The sequence below is a fragment of the Protomyctophum bolini genome (genome assembly GCF_963924005.1).
Source record: "Protomyctophum bolini genome assembly, chromosome: 9".
Taxonomy (NCBI): Eukaryota; Metazoa; Chordata; class Actinopteri; order Myctophiformes; family Myctophidae; genus Protomyctophum; species Protomyctophum bolini.
Window position 1 is genome coordinate 2948025 of NC_137870.1, and position 20971 is coordinate 2968995.

The 20971-nt window shown below is 44.8% G+C and overlaps 1 protein-coding gene across 12 annotated transcripts in view; it reads right to left on the reverse strand.

The window, feature by feature from the left end:
* Positions 1 to 20971, reverse strand: part of nf1a (neurofibromin 1a) — a 118431-nt gene that overhangs the window by 87579 nt on the left and 9881 nt on the right. For all 12 annotated transcript variants that reach the window (XM_080771537.1, XM_080771544.1, XM_080771542.1 and 9 more), the window contains exons 3-16: positions 20078 to 20161; positions 16003 to 16193; positions 14313 to 14419; positions 13888 to 13955; positions 13033 to 13108; positions 10703 to 10860; positions 9427 to 9600; positions 6168 to 6296; positions 5648 to 5722; positions 4922 to 5053; positions 3847 to 3984; positions 1567 to 1680; positions 1093 to 1172; positions 227 to 350 (exon numbers count right to left, since the gene is read on the reverse strand). In XM_080771537.1, coding sequence (XP_080627663.1) covers positions 227 to 350; positions 1093 to 1172; positions 1567 to 1680; positions 3847 to 3984; positions 4922 to 5053; positions 5648 to 5722; positions 6168 to 6296; positions 9427 to 9600; positions 10703 to 10860; positions 13033 to 13108; positions 13888 to 13955; positions 14313 to 14419; positions 16003 to 16193; positions 20078 to 20161 — 1650 coding nt within the window. The remainder of the gene's footprint in view (positions 1 to 226; positions 351 to 1092; positions 1173 to 1566; positions 1681 to 3846; positions 3985 to 4921; positions 5054 to 5647; positions 5723 to 6167; positions 6297 to 9426; positions 9601 to 10702; positions 10861 to 13032; positions 13109 to 13887; positions 13956 to 14312; positions 14420 to 16002; positions 16194 to 20077; positions 20162 to 20971) is intronic.

A 20971-nucleotide genomic window follows, 5' to 3' on the forward strand; every position in this document is an offset into this window, starting at 1 on the left:
ATACCAAAGACTCTAAAAATGGGACCCAGTGCCTCCCTGCTTGACACTCAGCATCAACGGTTGGATTGAGGGTAAGTCCCTGCGACATACTAGCGTGTAGATCTGCTATTTTTCAATAGCTAACACCAAAACGGGTTCCCGCACAAAATGGGTTAATAGTAATATACCGATAGTAATATACTGATAGTTAGTAATATTAATATACCGATAGTAATACAAATCAAACCTTGTTCTTGAGGAGGAACTTGTTCCTGCAGATGAGGATCTCCCTCAGCCATTTGAGCACCTCTGTCCCGTTCACCATCTGGTGACCAATCAGCTTCCGGCAGATGAGGAATAGTACCTGGGAACTGAATACATAAATGGAGTGAATGAATACACAATGTGGAAGGAGCTCAGAGCAAGACATCAGGAGTCAGAGGTCCTGACCAGCACAGGGCAACACACAAATGTCACTGCTTGTTGCCTAAAAAAATGCCACGTCTTCTACCCATAGGGGGCACCGTAAACGCAGCCAGTTGCACCAGTTTGTTGTACAAGCCATTAGCCCGCGCAACTTCCTCGGTTCCCCGACAGCTGCAAACCCACAACTGAACAAAGGCCTGGGTATTATAGGCAACCCGGACCCGACAGAGATCTGCACTCCCAAGGAGCACACGTTTCTACATGTTATTTATATTATTTTTCAAATATAATATATTTTGGGTTGGCAGTGGCCTAGAGGTAGCATGAGATAGCTCAAACTGGTTGTCCCGAGTTAGAACCCGGCGCAGTGGGTGTCCAATTAGATCTTAACGGGGATGCCGAAGATTCTTGCATAACGATGTCTGCGTTGTAAAGCCAGATATCGCCGAGGATGTCTGGGTTGTAAGGCCAAATATCACGTAGGACGATGCCACGCGTGTATACCCACATATAAGGTTTAGCCCATTCTAAATGCCTTCTAAAACCATGACGGTTTTCTGAAAAACCTATGTTTCTATGTCAGTGGTTCTCAAACTATTTCACGTCAAGGACCCCCAGAATTATCTGTATTTGGCCGGACCCCAATCTGAAAATTGTACATGCATGAGAGGATGATTAATTAAGTACCTGATGTCCCAGAAGGTCTCGATGGGCCCGTCAGGGTTCCACAGCTCAATGGTCTCTGGTTGGTGGAGGACTAACAATGCCTGGAGGAGACACAGGACACCACACAGCCAAAAGGATAAAAAGTTACACACTAGTTAAAAAGGTGAAGATTATTTCATGCGTTACGTTAAGAAATTGGAGATGTAAAACCAAGAGTGCATTAATGAAATACGGCCCGAGGCTCCTCTTCCGTTTTCAGAACGATTTGGTTTCAGCGTCAAAGAGCGCTCCGTAAATCAATTAATTTACGAATGGTCAGACTATATAGACTTCTTAACTAACGTTTTTCATTTTCATTCACCTTTGAGATGATCATAATTAATTACTGCCGTTACGAGACCTGAAGGTCAATAAAGGTCTATCCTTCCATGTAAATGGAAGCCATGGAGGTATAAAAGAAAAACAATGCATTGAAGAAGTTAGGAATAGTCTCACCTCCATGGCTTCCTGGGATAGCTGGGCTGAGTTGGCCAGAGGAACCAGCTGTACCAAGCCTGTGATGAGCTCTGCTGCACTGCTCTGGATCTCTGGGGCCTGCTTCACTGGATTCTAACGCAGCGATAGACATGGCAAACCAACATTTAACATAGCAACATTTGACAACAATTACAATGTATGCATTTTAAGCAGTCACTTTCTCATCCAGAGCGACATACTGTACTATTGAAACATTGCTAAGGTAAATAGTCAAATAAATACAGTGCAGAGGACAGTAGTATTGCCTTGAAGAAACTTGGATAGCAGGGGAAACCATACAGTTTTGTCCAGGTCTGAGGTTTTGTGTAAAACACAAACATTGTGTAGTACAAACATTGAAGACAAAAGTGACGACGCAAATTGTGATTGGCCGGAATGAGATGATGGATGATGATGTATGATGATAAGAGCGCTCCTTACTCCAAACGGGTGTGATTTATTTTTTCAGAATATTCTAATTTAGTCAGTAGGTGGTCTTTACACGAGAACGGTGTTCATAGAAAACGGCAAAGTAGAGTATCGTTTGGCTGGGGTCCCTTTAGACGAGAACGGTGTTTTCAGGAGGTGAAAACGCAACAAAGTGAAACCACCTCCCAGAGTGGAAACCTTTGAGAACGCCGTTTCATCCCTTCTCCGTGTGAACGGGCAAAACGGTGAATCCGCAAAACGTATGACATCATGGCTCACGGTGGCTCACAGCGCATGCGTTTATTACATTGATGCAGAGCCATATATGATGTAATGGAGTTCCTCCTCCCTCCTCGCCTACAAAGCGCTGCTCATCAGCGATGGTGAATGTAAAACCATGATGTAAATAAATAGGCGGCAGCCGCGTTTATGTAGCCTAATGTATTATAAAATATATAACCATCCCGTGGCGCGCTCTGCCTGCATGCTCTGGGCAGCGAGCGTTGTGTTCTGGAATCATTCAAAACCCCAATAGGGTTGCGTGAAGGGGTTCTTCTTCTTGTACGTGGGTGACTGGTCTATTTGGCAGCCCGTTACCGCCACCTAGCGACGTTATAGCGTTTTCATGAAGTGTGCTTTCTCGCGTAAAGAGATGGTCGCCGTCTAAAAGAGGCCTTAGTCTTTTGAATAACACACAATTGAGTCTTAGTCCAATTTAGTCTTCTGAAAACGTATTTTAGTCTCAGTCAACAAAATAAAGACTGAAACAATGATCCTAGCATCTGTCTAAATCACATTCTTAACATTCGCAGTTGAGGAAAAATACCGATTCTAAGCAACAAAACATGAGAACAACTGACCAAGATACAGTCTATCTGCATATAGTAAACTAGCATCAAGGAGAGATACACAAGGGGAGTGAAGTGCTAGGGGTGAGCTGGAGACTGCATAGGTCAGTCTTCAGACAATGGCAATAAATTGAGAGTGAGGCTACAATTCTGAATGCAATGGGGAGTTGTATTCCACTGTTTGGGAGCCATAGCAGAGAAGAGACTCACTGTGTTATAGAATTGATAGAATGCCTAATATGCCTAATGTGCGTAACTGCATATTATATTTCACTTCACAACCGGGGGTCATGGTGACACAGACCCTTTGCTGCCGTCAGTCAACAGTTGAGTTCAAACATGTCTACTCTTCTCCTTCTGAACCTAACCATCTTTGTTGTAATGTCTCTCAGTCCATGACATTCAAGGAAGACTTCAGAGTATAAAAGGCAAATCTAAAACAACACCAGAAATGTTCACGTGACACGACACTAAACGGAATTGGTTAACACATTCTGTACAAAATACGTCTGGAAACGTCATAAGGATTGGAAACGAGTGGTGCCTTGGACGTCTGTGGACGTCCTAAAGACGCGGGGCGAGATAAGAATATTCAGAATTTTTCCAATTTATTTTTTTGGCATTTCGCTTTTCGCTTGCCGTATGCCAACGGAAAGAATGACTCGTATCTCCTAATCCAGGGCGCTCTCCGTGGTGTTGAATGGATCGATATGCTGGCGCTGCATTTCTGCTCCTCATCCGTCTCTCCCGCAAAATATGAACGCTTTTTGGAGTTTATATAAATATATTAAGATGATCGGGGATTATGAGCTCAACTTTTTTAAGAAAGTATTTCCGGTTCATGGCTTTCAGAGTAAAAGCGATCAGACTACTCTGGCACTATAGGGGCCTTTATTTTGATGCACGTTGGCATACTCAATGTGTTAAACAACCATCTTGCACAATTTGAACAATCAATGTGTTCCGGCCGGGCCCTACTCACATGCAGCATGAGCTTGGGGTCTGCATGGATGAGCTTGACCAAGGCGAGGAGGAGGCACTTGTAACTTCGTGTGTCCAGCTCTGCGCCTTTCTCTTTGAACTTAAGGCTGGTCGTCATCTTCTCCTTGAAGGTGAGACTCTGTTGGGAGCAGAAAACGGCACCATGTGTTGATATGGCTGGGGTCATTATGTATATATATATGCCACAGTGATGTAAATAGGTTTTCAATGTAATGAGTCCTGGGATGCAGGGATGGTCTTTTTGACGAGTCCCAGGGACATCAACGACGTTAGGAGTCATATTTTGCCATTTTTTTTTACAAATTGCAGCATTTATCTCCCGTTTAATTTTATATGGTAATGTGGTTATATTCATGTAGAAAACAGAAGAAGAAATGATTGTCATAACTAAAGCTAGCAAAATGAAACTATAATAAATAAATAAAACAGTACAGTATAGTACAGTAGTGCATGCATCACGTGGATGCAGAGGTCGTCGTTTTAATGCATCCCTTAACTATAAGGGATGCTAAAAGCACCCTATTGTAATCTCTGATGCCATCATGCTGTTGTGATCCACTGGCTCAGTCCGTTTCTTATTTTGTTTGTCACACTCCATTATCTGTTCCGGGACGTCATAGAAACATAAAAAAATTGCAGATCTACCTCTTTTTTTAAATTTATTATCGTGAAATTGTGGCGCACATCTTTGAATATTTCTATTCTTTCAGAGTGAACGTTTTTAACTCAAATCTTTGCTAAATGGGTTAAAACTAATAAAAGAGAGAGGGTCAGCTGCAGCACAATTGGTTGAGTCACCAGGGTGCCGCAATGTCCAATGAACACAGCATATCACAGAGGTCTTTCTAGCTGTGGAAAAACTAACCGAGGTCATATAAAAAACAAACAAGTTTCAGCGGTTCATGTTCATGTGTTTCACACGTGAACTGCTGCCCCCTAGTTCTCAAACTGTGAACTTCTCGTCAACGGGTGTAAAGTAAAAAAAGGCCTTTATGTGTGGATGGATGCTACCGAGGTGCGTCGTGTGCTTGACATGTGATTGATTTGTGTCATACCGGCGTCATGCGTAGAGGAGCATGCGTGTTGAGTCCCTGGATGACCCGGTTGAGGGTGTCCGAGAACATGAAGCGAAGCTCTCCAGAGTAGCTGTATACTGCATCAATCTTAGGCCACCAGTCCAGATGGGACTGGGAGAGAGAGCACACACACACACACACAATTCATTCAAGTTGCCTGGTAATAATAATAATATATCTGTACAGACCACGTAAGTATACCATACACAGAATACACGTACATATTAAGCCCATATAACGCATACCTGTACAAGTGTACAGTTGTCCAGTGATTGATTGCGAACGCAGTGATTGCGAACGCAGTGAGCACTAACTATGAGACCTAGCAGATCATGTCTGTCTGTCTGTGTGTCTGTCCCGCTGTTACGTCACCATGACTCAGCCATAACCATATAAGGAGTCCCCAAAGCAGCTATACGTCCAAAACCCAAATATGTACGAGCTGCTTTCGCTTCCCACGTTTGCGCGTCTTACTTGTGTATATATATATATATATATATATATATATATATATATATATATATATATAACACACACTTCTACAGAGTATGCCCCTAGACAGTATACTGTACTTGTACAGATTATTCCCATATGACGTATACTATCACAGTATGTCTATACATAATGTACGCATACGGTATGCTCGCCCATACACATTATATCCAGTGCATATATACGGTACATTAGTGTACAGATTATACTTACATTGGTGATGATTCTGTGCAAGGAGTTGACCAGGACAAAGTGAAAGATTGAAGGAGACGAGGCGGCCAAACAGACCTGCAGGGGGCGACAGGGGGAAACTAAGTCCTCATTTTTATAATTACAATATCTCAATGTCAGGGAGAAACCACCCAACTCCAAAATGTTTTGTTTTTTCCCCCCAGGAAATGAAGAAAATCTTAAAACAATGTAATACATTGGTATTGTGACTATAATATATTGAATGAGAGGGGGAGAGGTAGTGGAGTTAGCTGCTCAGCCAATTTGAGTGTCCAACACACACACACACACACACACACACACACACACACACACACACACAGATCTCCATGTTATGTGGCACAACGGCTGACAGTTGAAACTAGGTGCTATGACAACGTATATCATCAGGTTCCCAAGTTGCATCGTTCCCAAGTAGGGCCGGTGGCCGACTGCGACCGGGCACGTACAGGTCTGGTAATAATAATAATAATCCCTGCCTCTCCAATGTGTGTGAACGTACCTTAAAGTGCTGGTTGTTGTGCGGATTGATGCGGAAGCAGGAGACAAAACAGTCCATCATGAGGTCCACGTCTGCGTTCTGACTGCCCGTGCCCCGCCAGAAGGGCTTGGCTGGGTTGAACAGCAACGTCTGGAGGAAAAGAGACTCGTGTCAACTCAATACACTGACACGAAAACGCGTATTCAGGGCGGAGTCACCACCCCCAGGGTAAGTTGTGATTTGCTCTCGTTCACTGCAATGCAATTTGCGGCATTTCCAAAACAATATTGCGCAGAGTAGCGATTATCAAACGTATTTGCAATGCCATACGTTTAAAGATCTGTTGCCCGTGGACAAGGCACGTTACCTCCGCAGGTTAGATATTATCGGCATAGATGTTTGTCCGACCATATGTGATTAAGGATTGGAAAAAGTTGCATTGGCAGCCATAGAAAATTCTGCCCAGGGTAAAAAACCGGATGTGACGTTTTTGGGCGTTCCTGTCTTGTTTCGTGTCAGTGTATACGCTTCATGTTGCTCTCCAAACATAATTCAAATATACAGTTGTTGCAAAACATGTGCTTCTAGCACAATTATTACTTGTACTTTATTACTTAAAGGAGCATTCAGTGATTTGGAGAAAAAAAAAACCCGTTAACAAGATGCACTACAGTGGGGGGGGGGGGCACACGATAGGCACGCACGCCAAGGCCCGCCCCCCGCTCGATCATGATTGGCGAGGCCTGATTGAAGGCAGGCTGGGCCACCTATATAGCCAAAAACGAAAGCTACGCTTTTTTTTTTACCCCAGGGGTTAACTGGGGACAGGGAGGAACTCCTTATATGGTCAGCACACTATATAGAGAGGATTATCACAAAACTAAAAAAGTGATATTTGAATTAAGTGAAATCACTGAATGCTGTTTGGGAGAAAAAAAACACGTTCCTGGGGTTTTATGTGGGCAATATGTGTTGTTAAATATTTTAGTATTCATGATGTCATGAATACTCATGATGTCATGCACACTGCGGCTCACTTCCTTCCTGGACTACAATCCCCACAATGCTTCGGTGCACTCCTCCTTGTGGATAGGGGGAGGAGGGCTGTCTTACTGAGACATCATGTAGTCCAGGAAGTAAATGAGCCCAGACAGTGTCCATGACATAATGGAGTCCATGGACACTTTGAAATACTAAAATATCTAAAAAAGGGCGGGTACCGTCCTAAAGTCGTCTCTTCGGTGCTACTGAAAATTTCTGACGAGCCGAAATCATTTCGGCACTACAGCGCCGAAACAGCGGTGAAATAGGAGCATGAATCGGCCCTAACACCAGCAGATGACATTGCACCCAAAAATCATCACAGACAGTGAAAACCTCACACTGGGGGCAACAGCGCCATCTACCAGGAGATGGCGGAGCACGTTGGGACTTCCGTATGTTGACCAGCTTCATGGACATGATTGTCTTTTCCAGCAGGACTTGGCAACCGGGCCACAGTGGTGCATGGCTGGGTGTACTGTATGTATGTATGGGATGATCAAACTGTGTTGAATTACTGCAGGCTGCCCAGTGCCGCCCACTGCCAGTCCCAGACAGAGAACAGCTGCGATGCAAAAGGACTTTCATTTACAGCCTAGTGTCCATCCACACAGACACTGCGTTTACTGAGCGGGAGGGCACTTTGAATATCATCTTCATGGCACTAGTCTAGCATGCAGATTCACACGTGCAATGTTCTAAAGCCAGGTTGTGTTTATTAGCACACGTAGCTTCTGCTTCGCTCAAACAGCTTAAACATCAGGGTGCAGTACTTAAGTTTAGACAGTTTTTGGTTTTAGACTAGTCATTGGTTAGACCAGTCATAATTAGTCCTATATCTGCAACCTAACTAGAACCCTCACCCTAAACCTATAACCTCCCACGGGGCAGCACACCTAGACCTAACCTTAACCCATGTCTAACCAATGACTAGTCTAAACTAAGAATGCTAAATAAACATCAACTTCTCATGGTTGTGGGAGTGACGTGTCGTGGCTGCGTTCGTATGTGTGTGCTGTGTGTGTGGGTGTGTGTGTGTGTGTGTGTGTGTGTGTGTGTGTGTGTGTGTGTGTGTGTGTGTGTGCTGTGTGTGTGTGTGTGTGTGTGTGTGTGTGTGTGTGTGTGTGTGTGTGTGTGTGTGTGTGTGTGTGTGTGTGTGTGTGTGTGTGTGTGTGTGTGTGTGTGTGTGTGTGTGTGCTGTGTGTGTGCTGTGTGTGTGTGTGCGTGTGTGTGTGTGCTGTGGCTCGCACAGGTGTGAGAGCTATTGCAGTGTGTGTGTGTGTGTGTGAGTGTGTGTGTGTGTATATATTAGGCTGATTATTATTTTTATATCTAATTACAGGCTTTGTAATTAATTAATCTCAAATAATCACATTTTAATCGCATATTATTTGACCCGAGAACAGTGAGAAGCATTTTATTATTATTTATTTTAAAATGGATTTTGGTATAGACGAGCGAATCAATGAATAGTTACTACATAATTAATTATTTTTACTGAGATAGTTTTTCTGTAATAAATTAATTGTAATTAACCCATTCTGGACGGGAACCCGTTTGATCTACAAGCTCATAGCGCGCCACCGAGTGGTGCGCTACGAGCTTGTAGGACTGCTATTTTTTTTTTTATCGTGAAAATGTGGCACAAATCTTTGAATATATATATTGTTTCAGAAGACTATTTTTTTATTTCGACGTCAGGCCTAAATGGCTTAACACAGAGGTGGTGGAGTTAGCTGCATTAGCAGACAAGTTTGAGAGTCGAATGGAGTTAAGCGTTTTTTGTCCCGAAGCACTTTATAATACTTTTCATTGGTTCAAACAAAAACAAATGTACCCAACGGGTGTTGTAAAGGGTGTTGAACTGCACCGATTCATTTGATTTATCAAAAGATTTACGGTTAAGGTCATTACACACTGGCGAATTAGCGACGCGGTGCGAATAAGCTATCTGAAAATGCGAAATATTGCATGTTGCAGTTCGCCTGCGAATCTCTGCAAAATACGACACCAGAGCGAACAAATAAAGAGCGAAAACGGTCGCACATTCGCCACCGATGTGGAAGCTTGCATGAACTTCAATTGGGTTTTTTTAAATGCGAATTATTCGCACGAATATATCGCGTCGCCAATTCGCCAGTGTGTAATGAGCTTTAGAACTAAGACTAATCACTACTAAAGTAATAGATAGCTGCAGCCATGAAGTACTGTGAGTAACAGAAGGAACAGCCAGACTCACCTTGAGGTCCATGACGATTGACTGGACGAGTAGGAAGATGACAGAGTGATCCTCCCAGTTGATGTAGGTGGAAGCTTTACACAGTTTGACACAGGCGATGGCCGCGCTCTCCGTCAGCTGTTTGCTGCCTCCCTGGCCGGCCAGCGCCTTCCGCATGCTGTCCAGGAACAGTTTCTGGAGACGGACACAAGTCGGGGGGGGGGGGGGGGGGACGCACGTGTTAAATCATGTCTCTGCTCGTAAAAAGGCTGACCGTGTGCGTGTGTGCGTGCGTGCACCGAGTGTGCACCGAGTGTGCACCGAGTGTGCGTGTGTACTGGGTGGCCTCCGTTTCGGATGACATTACCAGTTCCGGAAGAACCAGCTGCAACTCTGAAATAACATTTACATTTGTTTTTTTTGTTCAATGTTTGAATAGCTTGTGTATATCTTGAGTTCTTGTGTATAAAACAGAGTAACAGACCTGTTCTAAACGGGTCGATTATGTGTTACAACCCGAGGTGTAACGATACAGTAACTGCATCGATTTTAATTTCAACGATGACACTATCGATACGCGATAACAGCAAAATAGTGTAGTTTGACTTAGTATCGATTATTTGCATTGCAGAACGATACGATACAAAGTACTTGCGCGTTGTATTTAGCCATTTAAAAAAAGGAAAGAAAAAGAGAAAGAGGCATTTTAATTAGATTTCCATTCAATATCGCTACATTTGGTTGATCGACAAAAGGTGTGTGAGTTTGTAAATATGTATTTGAATAAATATTTGAAGGTTTGCAGAAAACTAGAAGACATTTTTAGAATCGGCTTCAATCCTAAATGGGTTAAAGTAAATGTTTTTATTTATATTTAAATTGTGTTGTGCCAATTTGTTGATATACTGTACACAGAAATGGTCTGGCCCTAGCGCGTGTGTGTGTGTGTGTGTGTGTGTGTGTTCAGGTTCAGGTTTATTTGTCATTTGTATAGATACAGAGTATACATACAATGAAAATTATTTTGCTCAGAGCACTCTCAGTCTTACATACACAGGACATAAACAAACATCTATAGTGCAAGAAAAAGACAAAAAACAGGAAAAGAAAAGTGCAAGTGAAGTGAAGTGCAATACAGTTCAAGGTCAGCTGTTCAGCAGCCTGACTGCCTGGGGGTAGAAACTGTTACTGAGACGGATGGGAAGAGATTTGATGCTCTGGTAGTAGGTGTGTGTGTGTGTGTGTGTGTGTGTGTGTGTGTGTGTGTGTGTGTCCGTCAGTATGTGCGTGCGTGCACCTTGTTGGCCTTGCTGTCCTCCACTGTGTCCCTGGAGATGGTCTGTGTGATCTCTGGACAGAGGATGAGGAGGATGATCTGCAGCGGCCACACCGCTGCCTTCCTCTTGGCGCTCTCTGCAAAGCTGTCCACCAGGTCAAACAGCTTCTCGGCAGCTTCTGATGGGAGCGCATGGCACGCACACAAGATTCAGAGACACACACACACACACACAAATGCACGTGCACATATGCGCACGCAGGCGATAAGGAACGCACACCGTTATTCGCTGTAGTGCCCTGATCCCCCCCCCTTCCCTAAAACATGATCATCAGGTATCCAATGTGAGGTGGTTTCAAATCTGATTTCAATCCGATCTGAGGAGATATCCGTCTCAGTCTGAATGCAACGACCTGATGATGTGACCCAAGTCACACATCAAATCAAACTATCCAAAACTTCACTTGCAGCGCGACCCGAGCGCTGCTGACGTGACCAGGTCATGGTCATTTGCAAACGGTAGTGTGAATGGTCGGACCAAAAGATCGGACGGAAGAAAAAAAAATCGGATTTGAAAATTTGAATCGGATTTGACTTGATGTGACTGCCGTCATAAATCGGGCCTTAGGGCTGGTGACCCCCGGAAATGCTTTGGCCATGTCTTGCGACCCCGGCCCCGCCCTCCTCCCCACCCCCAATACAAATAGACTGCTACAATAACCTTAACCCGTTTAGACCTGAGGTGATTTAAAATAAAATAAAATGTCTTCTAAGTTCTCAGTTTTCTGAAAAACCCTATGTTTCTATATCAGTGGTGCTCAACCTTTTTCATGTCAAAGACCCCCAGAATTATCTGTAATTGGCTGCGGACCCCCATCTGAAAATATGTAGTTCCAGGTTCCAGTTCCATATGTAGTTCCAGGGACACCCCCAGGGGTTTCCGCCCAGAATGGGTTAATGGAGAAATACATCATGAATAAATGCTCCAACCAGATAACTTTTTTTGAGTGGTGCAACCACTCCAAGGAACAGCAATGTCCGTGTTTACCTACGTGTTCACCTATGTGTGTGTCTGTCTATGTGTTGGTTAATGAGCACCAGTATATGACTATCAGTACCAGTAGGGGCACTGTTGTGCCAGAAACAGAGAGAGGGACAGTGCTGCACTGTTGCCTGCTAATGAGAGAGAGAGAGAGGTGGGGGGGGGGTGGAGTTGCACCACTCAGTTCACACGGGTGTGATTTTTACCAAAATACTTTGGTCACGTCCCCCAGGTTGAGAACCCCTGTATTAGAGTAATGTTAACTCCAAAGAAACTCCACAAGTATAAAAATCACAGCACTCCATCTTCAACTCTAAAACGTCACGGCTGCGTAATCACGGTGAGGTGTGCGAGACTAGACAAGAGACCCATGGTCCCCCCCCCCCCCCCCCCGTTACCACCAGACAATGTTTCATGACCGAGGGGGCCACGGTGAGGTCAGATCTAAACATCTATAGGAGGAATGTTTTACCTTAAAGACATTGAGAGAGGCCTCGCTAATTGGAGCCAAATCCAATCGGAAGCTTGTTCGGGAGCCAAATCTAATTATCCAAAACTAATAAACAGGATCAGAGTCAAAAACTCATGTTGCCTTCCTCCTAAGACTCCACTGGTATCGAAATGTTGACTCCAAGCAAAACGTCTTGTTGAATTTGGAGAAAAAAAAGGAGATCCGTTAAGAAATCCTCGTTTTTCAACCATTCAATAAATGAGGTGTGTTGGGGGGGGTGCTCACCGCAGAGCACCCCAACAAGGGAGGGGATTTGAGTCCATCTTGGGACCCCTTTGTCGCGTTCACCTCTCTCTCCGACCGTCCTCTGCCTTATGTGTCTCTCCCCTCTGCCCATCTAGTACGGCAGTAATGGCTTAAAGGACCACTTCACCACTTTTCAATCTATCTTCATGTAATAAGTCCTCACTAATAATCATGAAAAAATGGCGCAATTTTTTTCTACTCGGTCTGTGTCTCATAGGAGGGCTGTGTGGGCAGTTCAGAAACCGTCTTCCAGTGACATCATCGATGGGGAATACAAGCTAATAAAAACTGCAGGCTTTCTAGTCCTGAAAAGTTGCAATGCGAAAATGGAAGCCATCGTTCTCTCACGATAATGAAAATATAAACATTTTTGTAAAAAAATAAATATGCCTAATGATGATGTCACTGGAAGACTGTTTCGAAACTGCCCACAGCCCTCCTATGAGACACATTCTGCCATTTTATCATGATTATTAGTGAGGACCTATTATATGAAGATAGGTTGAAAAGTGGTCCTTTAAAAAAATAGAATGCCCTTCAGTCTGTACCCACCTGCCATGTCTGTCTGTGGTCTGCGGTAGAGCATGGTGAACTCATCTGGGTAGTTCTCCACCCAGTTCCAAAACGCCTGCGGAGAAACAACGCAATTAAGTGTCACAATGACCTCTACTGTGTGCACGCTCGCTCGCTCGCACGCACGCACGCACGCACGAGTCCACTGATAAAAGTGCAACATCGTAACATTTCCCAGATATTTCCCTGCCGTTTCCCCTAAGGTTTTGTCTTCTTTCTTTTGAGGGGCGCTAGCTCCTATATTCAGCAATTAGTGTAGATGTCCATGGGATTAAATTCACATTGACAATGACTGGAGAATGTACATGATATGCGTGTCTGAGCAAATGGGTATTTTTGTCCTACACAAACATCACATTCCCATTGACAATGAATGGAGAATTTACATCATCACCCTGTGCCCGTCGGCCACCAGCCTACTTGGGAACGATGCAACTTGGGAACCTGATAATACCTCACGAGACACGGCGCATTTATAGTCGGATGTGTCTGAGCAAATAGGCATATTGTCTAGTTTACGTCCTGATGATGTACGATGATAAGAGCGCCCCTCACTTCACACAGGTGTGATTCTTTTTTTACATTCAAACAATAAAGAGAAGATGCCGCAAAGCATCTGCCTTCTATTCTAAAGAGCTCTGAGCTGAGCTGCATTTTCAGCAGAGCACTTTAAAAAGTTCAGCTAAGTATTTATACATGTAGAGTTTGTAGACCATTATTTGCAACAACTGCTCAGCTAGCAATGGCCTTCCCAGAACTGTATATCTTTGCATTTAGAAGCATGACATGGCCATCATCTCCATGCAATGGTGGAAACTGGTTAGAAAAGATTACCTTCTCCAAACTGTTGATGACAGCTAGTTGGGCGGGCTTCTTAAGGGCTTTGAACTTCAGTACGGTTTCTGAAAAGCAACGACAGACCATGGAGGTAAGACGACATACGGTACCGATTTTCCTGTTTCTGCCCGATATCTTCCCCCCCCCCCCCCCCCAAAAAAATACAGGATCTTAGCGTAACATCATAAGGAAGGGGAAAACAATTTCACCTACAGTAGTTTAACCTCTAGAAAATAACTAGTAAAAAGATAAAGCCGACCAAACCTAGGGCTTGGTAATATGGACACAATTCCACATCACAGTATACGTGCGTTTCACCAAATAACCTCAATATCGATATTGCGATGACATTGTGGGGGATTTCACAAAAGAATATTGATACATTATCATCAACAATGGTTTGCGAGGACATTAGGGCTGACCTTGGAGCAACCTCTTGAGCTTGGCACAGTCCACGTTGATGTACTGCATCAGTTCTATGTCATGGACGTCCACCGTGTCCTCCGAGCACACCGTCAGCTCCTGTAGCCTGGGACACAAGACACAAAACACTTTGTTCACCAGTACAGGGTCAGCTCCTGTAGCCTGGGACACAAGACACAAAACACTTTGTTCACCAGTACAGGGTCAGCTCCCTGTAGCCTGGAACAAGACACAAAACACTTTGTTCACCAGTACAGGGTCAGCTCCCTGTAGCCTGGAACAAGACACAAAACACTTTGTTCACCAGTACAGGGTCAGCTCCTGTAGCCTGGGACACAAGACACAAAACACTTTGTTCACCAGTACAGGGTCAGCTCCCTGTAGCCTGGAACAAGACACAAAACACTTTGTTCACCAGTACAGGGTCAGCTCCCTGTAGCCTGGAACAAGACACAAAACACTTTGTTCACCAGTACAGGGTCAGCTCCTGTAGCCTGGGACACAAGACACAAAACACTTTGTTCACCAGTACAGGGTCAGCTCCCTGTAGCCTGGGACACAAGACACAAACATGTTGTTCACCAGTACAGGGTCAGCTCCTGTAGCCTGGAACACAAGACACTTTGTTCACCATTACAGGGTCAGCTCCCTGTAGCCTGGAACACAAGACACTTTGTTCACCAGTACAGGGTCAGCTCCCTGTAGCCTGGGACACAAGACACAAAACACTTTGTTCACCAGTACAGGGTCAGCTCCCTGTAGCCTGGGACACAAGACACAAAACACTTTGTTCACCAGTACAGGGTCAGCTCCTGTAGCCTGGGATGAGACACAAACATGTTGTTCACCAGTACAGGGTCAGCTCCCTGTAGCCTGGGACAAGACACAAAACACTTTGTTCACCAGTACAGGGTCAGCTCCCTGTAGCCTGGGACAAGACACAAAACACTTTGTTCACCAGTACAGGGTCAGCTCCCTGTAGCCTGGGACACAAGACACAAAACACTTTGTTCACCAGTACAGGGTCAGCTCCCTGTAGCCTGGGACAAGACACAAAACACTTTGTTCACCAGTACAGGGTCAGCTCCCTGTAGCCTGGGACACAAGACACAAAACACTTTGTTCACCAGTACAGGGTCAGCTCCCTGTAGCCTGGGACACAAGACACAAAACACTTTGTTCACCAGTACAGGGTCAGCTCCCTGTAGCCTGGGACACAAGACACAAAACACTTTGTTCACCAGTACAGGGTCAGCTCCCTGTAGCCTGGGACAAGACGCAAACATGTTGTTCACCAGTACAGGGTCAGCTCCCTGTAGCCTGGGACAAGACACAAACATGTTGTTCACCAGTACAGGGTCAGCTCCCTGTAGCCTGGGACAAGACACAAACATGTTGTTCACCAGTACAGGGTCAGCTCCCTGTAGCCTGGGACAAGACACAAACATGTTGTTCACCAGTACAGGGTCAGCTCCCTGTAGCCTGGGACAAGACACAAACATGTTGTTCACCAGTACAGGGTCAGCTCCCTGTAGCCTGGGACAAGACACAAACATGTTGTTCACCAGTACAGGGTCAGCTCCCTGTAGCCTGGGACAAGAGCCATAAAGATCTTCTCTTATGGACCCCCCCCTTGGCATATATTGCCAGGGGGGGGTCCGCGGGCTGTTTAGTGTCCATTAGTGTCACCTGGTGGAGATGCGGCTGAACACGGCGTTGAAGTTGTTGCAGCTGAGCGAGAAGAGGACGCCCGAGGCCGAAGCGCGCAGCTCAGCGGCGTGCGGGTGGCCCTCGCGGTACGTGTGGATGAAGTGGCAGATCTCCGGAAGCAACTGCTTTACTAGCATGGTCTCGTCCAGGCGCAAACAGTCCTTAGATTGCTGTAGAGAGAGAAGGGGGGAATAAAGAGGATGGAGAGATATAGTTAGAGAAGATTTGCTAAATGTGTGGCAAATCTGCAAAAAGAAATGCTTACCACTAGCTTTCTTTTTTCTTTTTTATCCCACGATTTTGTAACCCATTTTCACCCCTGTGTCAATTATCTAATGTGATCCTGGGCTCTACACACCCTCCGCCAACCTGGGGAGAGCAACGGACTTTAACTCATGCTTCCTTCATGCCTGAGTGTCCAAGTTGCTCCTTTACACCTGACAGGGGGGAGTTTCCCTGGTTGGACGTCGTAGCGCGTGGAAGGAACACGTTATTCCAACCAGTTCCTTTCCCCTCCATCAGGCGCCCCGGCTGGCCAGGGGGAGGCAGTTTAGAGACCAGGATTACTGCATGTTTTTTTTTGAGGGTATACCTACCCTATAGGGGACACGGGGGAGAACATGCAAACTACCACTAGCTTTCTTCACAAATGTGTTCATAAAGGTGTTAAAGCTACTTTCTTTCCTTTGCGGGTGATTATTTTTGGATGCGTTGCACTTTGGAAGTGCTCGTTAGACATCACTCAACTGCCCCTGCGTACCACCCGTTTTGAATCTGCACATAATGCAGGAGGCAGCAGGACGTTGCTTTACTGAAAACGAGCGCTTCCAAACTCTGATGGCCGCGGTCTGCAGATGGTCAATTGTTCAAAGGGGGACTGGCTGAGCGACTAAATAAAATAAATGAAACGAGCAGTACAGTACAGTACAGCACGATGAAACACAGGACTACAATAAGTAGCACCTGTCTATCTTATGAAAGACAACTGAACTGAAATCATCATGATTTAAGAGAGAAGTCTTGCCCGTCTGTCCCCTTTTTTGAGGGGCGCCTATATTCAGCGATAGTGTAGATTCTTCTCCTAAACCCAAACATTAAATGCCATTGACCATGTGTCTGAGCAAATCGGTAATTTTTTTCCTACTACATGAATATTAAATTCCCATTGACAATGAATGTAGAATTTACGTCATATGGAGACGAGCAAATCGGCTATTTTTGTCCTACACAAAGTATTCCCATTGATGTACGATGATAAGAGCGCCCCTCATTTCACACGGGTGTGATTTTTAAGCGGCGGTAGCCCCTTCTATAAACAGCTTTTGTCCGCACACGTCTCAAGTTTTGCTATTGACGGCGAACGGAGAAATGATGTCAGATGTCCAAAATGTACCGTACGTCATTATGTAAGCGAGCAAATCAGGTAACCAATCACAGGCAACAGGCATTCTCATTGGCCAGTAAGTATGGGATGAGTCATGATGATAAGAGCTGATAATTCCGCAAAATATGACGCTGACAAGGGTGTGATTTTTTTTTTCTTCTAGCAACTCACCCATCATACTTCTATTTGAATTCAATGGGAGCTGGCAGCTTGATCCATATAGCCCAAAGACGTTAGCGATGTCTGGATTATACTACACGGCCTATAAGCAGTACATTTTGAGCTTTGAAAAACAGACCTCAACATACATTGACATATCAGGACCAGAAACCAAGGAGGGGGGGGGGGGGGGGGTTCTCTCGATTGGTTTTACAGAGAGGGAAAAAGACATTAACAGAGAAAAGAGAGACTTAACCCATTCTGAACGGGAACGCATTTTGGTGTTAGCATCATGTCATGCTTTAGCTATTGAAAAATAGCAAATCTACAAGCTCATAGCGCGCCACTCGGTGGAGCTTGTAGGTCTGCTATTTTTGAAAAATCGAATCGCGACTGACATTTTTAGAATCTGATCTCAGGTCAGAATGGGTTAACCAGACCAGTGTGTGTCCAGTGGAAACCTCATATGAATCTGATCTCAGGTCAGAATGGGTTAAACAAGTATGTAAGTATGTGCAGGATAGCAGCTGGCTTCCATCCGCGGGTGCGCTAATGAAAAAAAAAAAGGAAAAAAAAAGGCCTATACAGGAAACTAGCCACGGCTCCCATCGGAGGCCCAGCCCTGGTTCAGAGCCCTGGGCTCCCATCGGAGGCCCAGCCCTGGTTCAGAGCCCTGGGCCCAGCACTAACTCAAGTGAAGGAAACACCTGCAAATGTAATCTGGGGCCTGCCGGGTCGCTGAGGTACCTCTAGGAAAGGAGGGAGCGCAAGGATTGATGGGGGGCTTAAGTACATTACCAGAGAGGGCCGCGTCTGCGTCTGCTCGAAGCGCAGAACAGAGACGTTCGATAATTTTATGCCTTTTTGTTTCGGAAAAAGGCTTTCAAGTAAATGCAGATGAATTGGGAGATGGATGGATTCACAGGTTGGGCTGTCAGGGACTTTAGCCTGGCTATCTTTGGAGGTGGACAAGTAGAGGGAGGGTACTTGTACCATACGGCAGGGGTCTTTTTCAGCCCACAGACCCCTTAACTGAGAAAGAGACCCCCCCCCCCACTACAAATAAAACTGTATAAAACTGTTGCAGATTAAACGTTTTCATGGATTTCATATATATAGTTGGAGTCATGCTAACGTGTAATGTCATGCATTGCTAACGCGTATTTTCAGATAGTTAACCTTTTAAACCATCAATATTTAGTCAACTTGACCGTTAGCTCTGTACTCGGTCTGCTCATTTTCGCTCTACACAAACTCTTAAAATAGCCGATCTATTCTACAGATCGGCTACAATGCTTCCTATCACACAAAGATCTGGCGGACCCCCCCTGTAGTAACTCTGAGGACCCCCTGTAGTAACTCTGAGGACCACCTGTAGTAACTCTGAGGACCCCCTGTTGAAGGCCCTTTACTATAGAAAGAAGAGGTAAAACTCGTACCCGTGACGGTGTCAAGTGAGGGGCGCTCTCATCATCGTACATGACGCGAGATGTCTATTTGCTCAGACACATACGACGTAAATTCTCCAGTCATTGTCAATGGCATTTAATGTTTGTTTTGGGACAAAAATCTACACTATAGCTGAATACAGGGGGGGGGGGGAATCACATTTTTGGAACAAAATGCCTCAAATCATCCAATTGCCATCCAAGGCGTAAGAAGAAATGACACACTTTTCACATTGGCGTATTAGAGCGCCACCAGGAGGCCACATCCTAACCTCCGCTGTGCCCTGAGGGGCACTTTATCTAGTTGATTTTATTGTAGATTTTGGTTTATTTTTGGCCTTTCCTTCTTCAGCGATCTACCGTCTGGGCGGCCTCTGCGTGATGCTCAAAGTTTGGTCTGAGGACCTCGAGGGTTCCTTGAGGAAGTTCCAGGCAGTCCACGGCAAAATATGGAACATTCTACCACTTTAATCCCATTTTATACTTTGAAAACAGCCAATCTACAAGCTCACAAACGCGTCCCATTACTGCACATTTTTTAGCTTGTAGATCGGCTATTTTCGGAACATATTGATAAATCTTCCAAACATTTCCCTAGCAGAAAATATTTTCATATGGGGGGTCTGCAGAATGCATATCAATGTGGGGGTCCTTGACATGAAAATGTTTGAGAACGACTGGTTTAGAGTTCACAGCCCAACCCAGCCCAACCCAAACCCACCACATTCATCCAAGTCCATCGAAGTGGCACAAATTCTTAATATGGCTGCCGTGCACCCGTTATTTTGGAAAGACCTCATACCTGCCTCTGATTGGATTTAAAGCCTAGAGGGACCTGCCCCCTTTATACTACACAGCGGGTGGGGACATTTTTATTTTTAATAAGCTCAGCCTGCAGCGACCTCGATGGCATATAGCGAGTTAAGAGCACTAGACTCAACGTCCTGAGAGGTTAGGGGTTTTGGCATATAGCGAGTTAAGAGCACTAGACTCAACGTCCTGAGAGGTTAGGGCTTTTGAGGCGTCTTTGCTGTTACAGAAGGAGGAGATGATAAACGCTCACCCCAGCCAGGCACTTCTCCAGTGTGTCCAGGATGACCAGCTGTGAGAGGTAGAGGTTCTTTTCCTGGACATCCCCAAATATCCGCTGCGAGACACACACACACACACACACACACACACACACACACACACACACACACACACACACGCCAAATGTAATTCTGTATCTGTATTGTAAGCTTATTTTTGCTTGCGATATACACCATTATTATTATTGCTGTTATGAGTGACCACCTGGTTTCTACATTTTGAAGACACAAAGACAAATGTTGGATCGGTCAACCCGATCCTGGATCTTTCTATGTCACCCTGCTTCTCGATTACTGGTTACTGTACAAGCAATTCAAATTGATGTTTCAGAATGCAACACGTCAAACCAAAGCTCATACATGCATGGTTATGTTTATTTTAAAAGGTTCCTTAAAGTGCCACTTAATGGTTTACAGATTAGACTTCATCGGCGTAGGCTAAATTCTATCTAAATCGTTGGAACTTGGCATTGTGTATTTTCTTCATTGTCTAATGGCATATCGCTGGACAGCAGAAACCCAGCTGGTTATCATAACCCAAAGGGAACCCCTAATCCAAATCTACTACCAGTTAGGCAAAAGCACACTTAACCCCGTAGAGTGGTAGCAGTGGCGCCGCATGTTTATCTTGCATGTGTTTAATAAGAAGTCCGGTGGAAAAAACTAATTCTGACACACTGGAAGAAGGAAGAGCCTCCTGCATTTAAGCACTGGTTAAATGAAATGGCTAGTACACTTCATCTTGAGAGAATAAATTATTTCCTGAGAAACAGGGAGAGACAGTTTGATAAGGTTTGGCTGCCCCTTGTCCATTACCTGAGTAGAAACGATTAAAAAAAAGTATTTCATATCGTAATGTTTGTAAT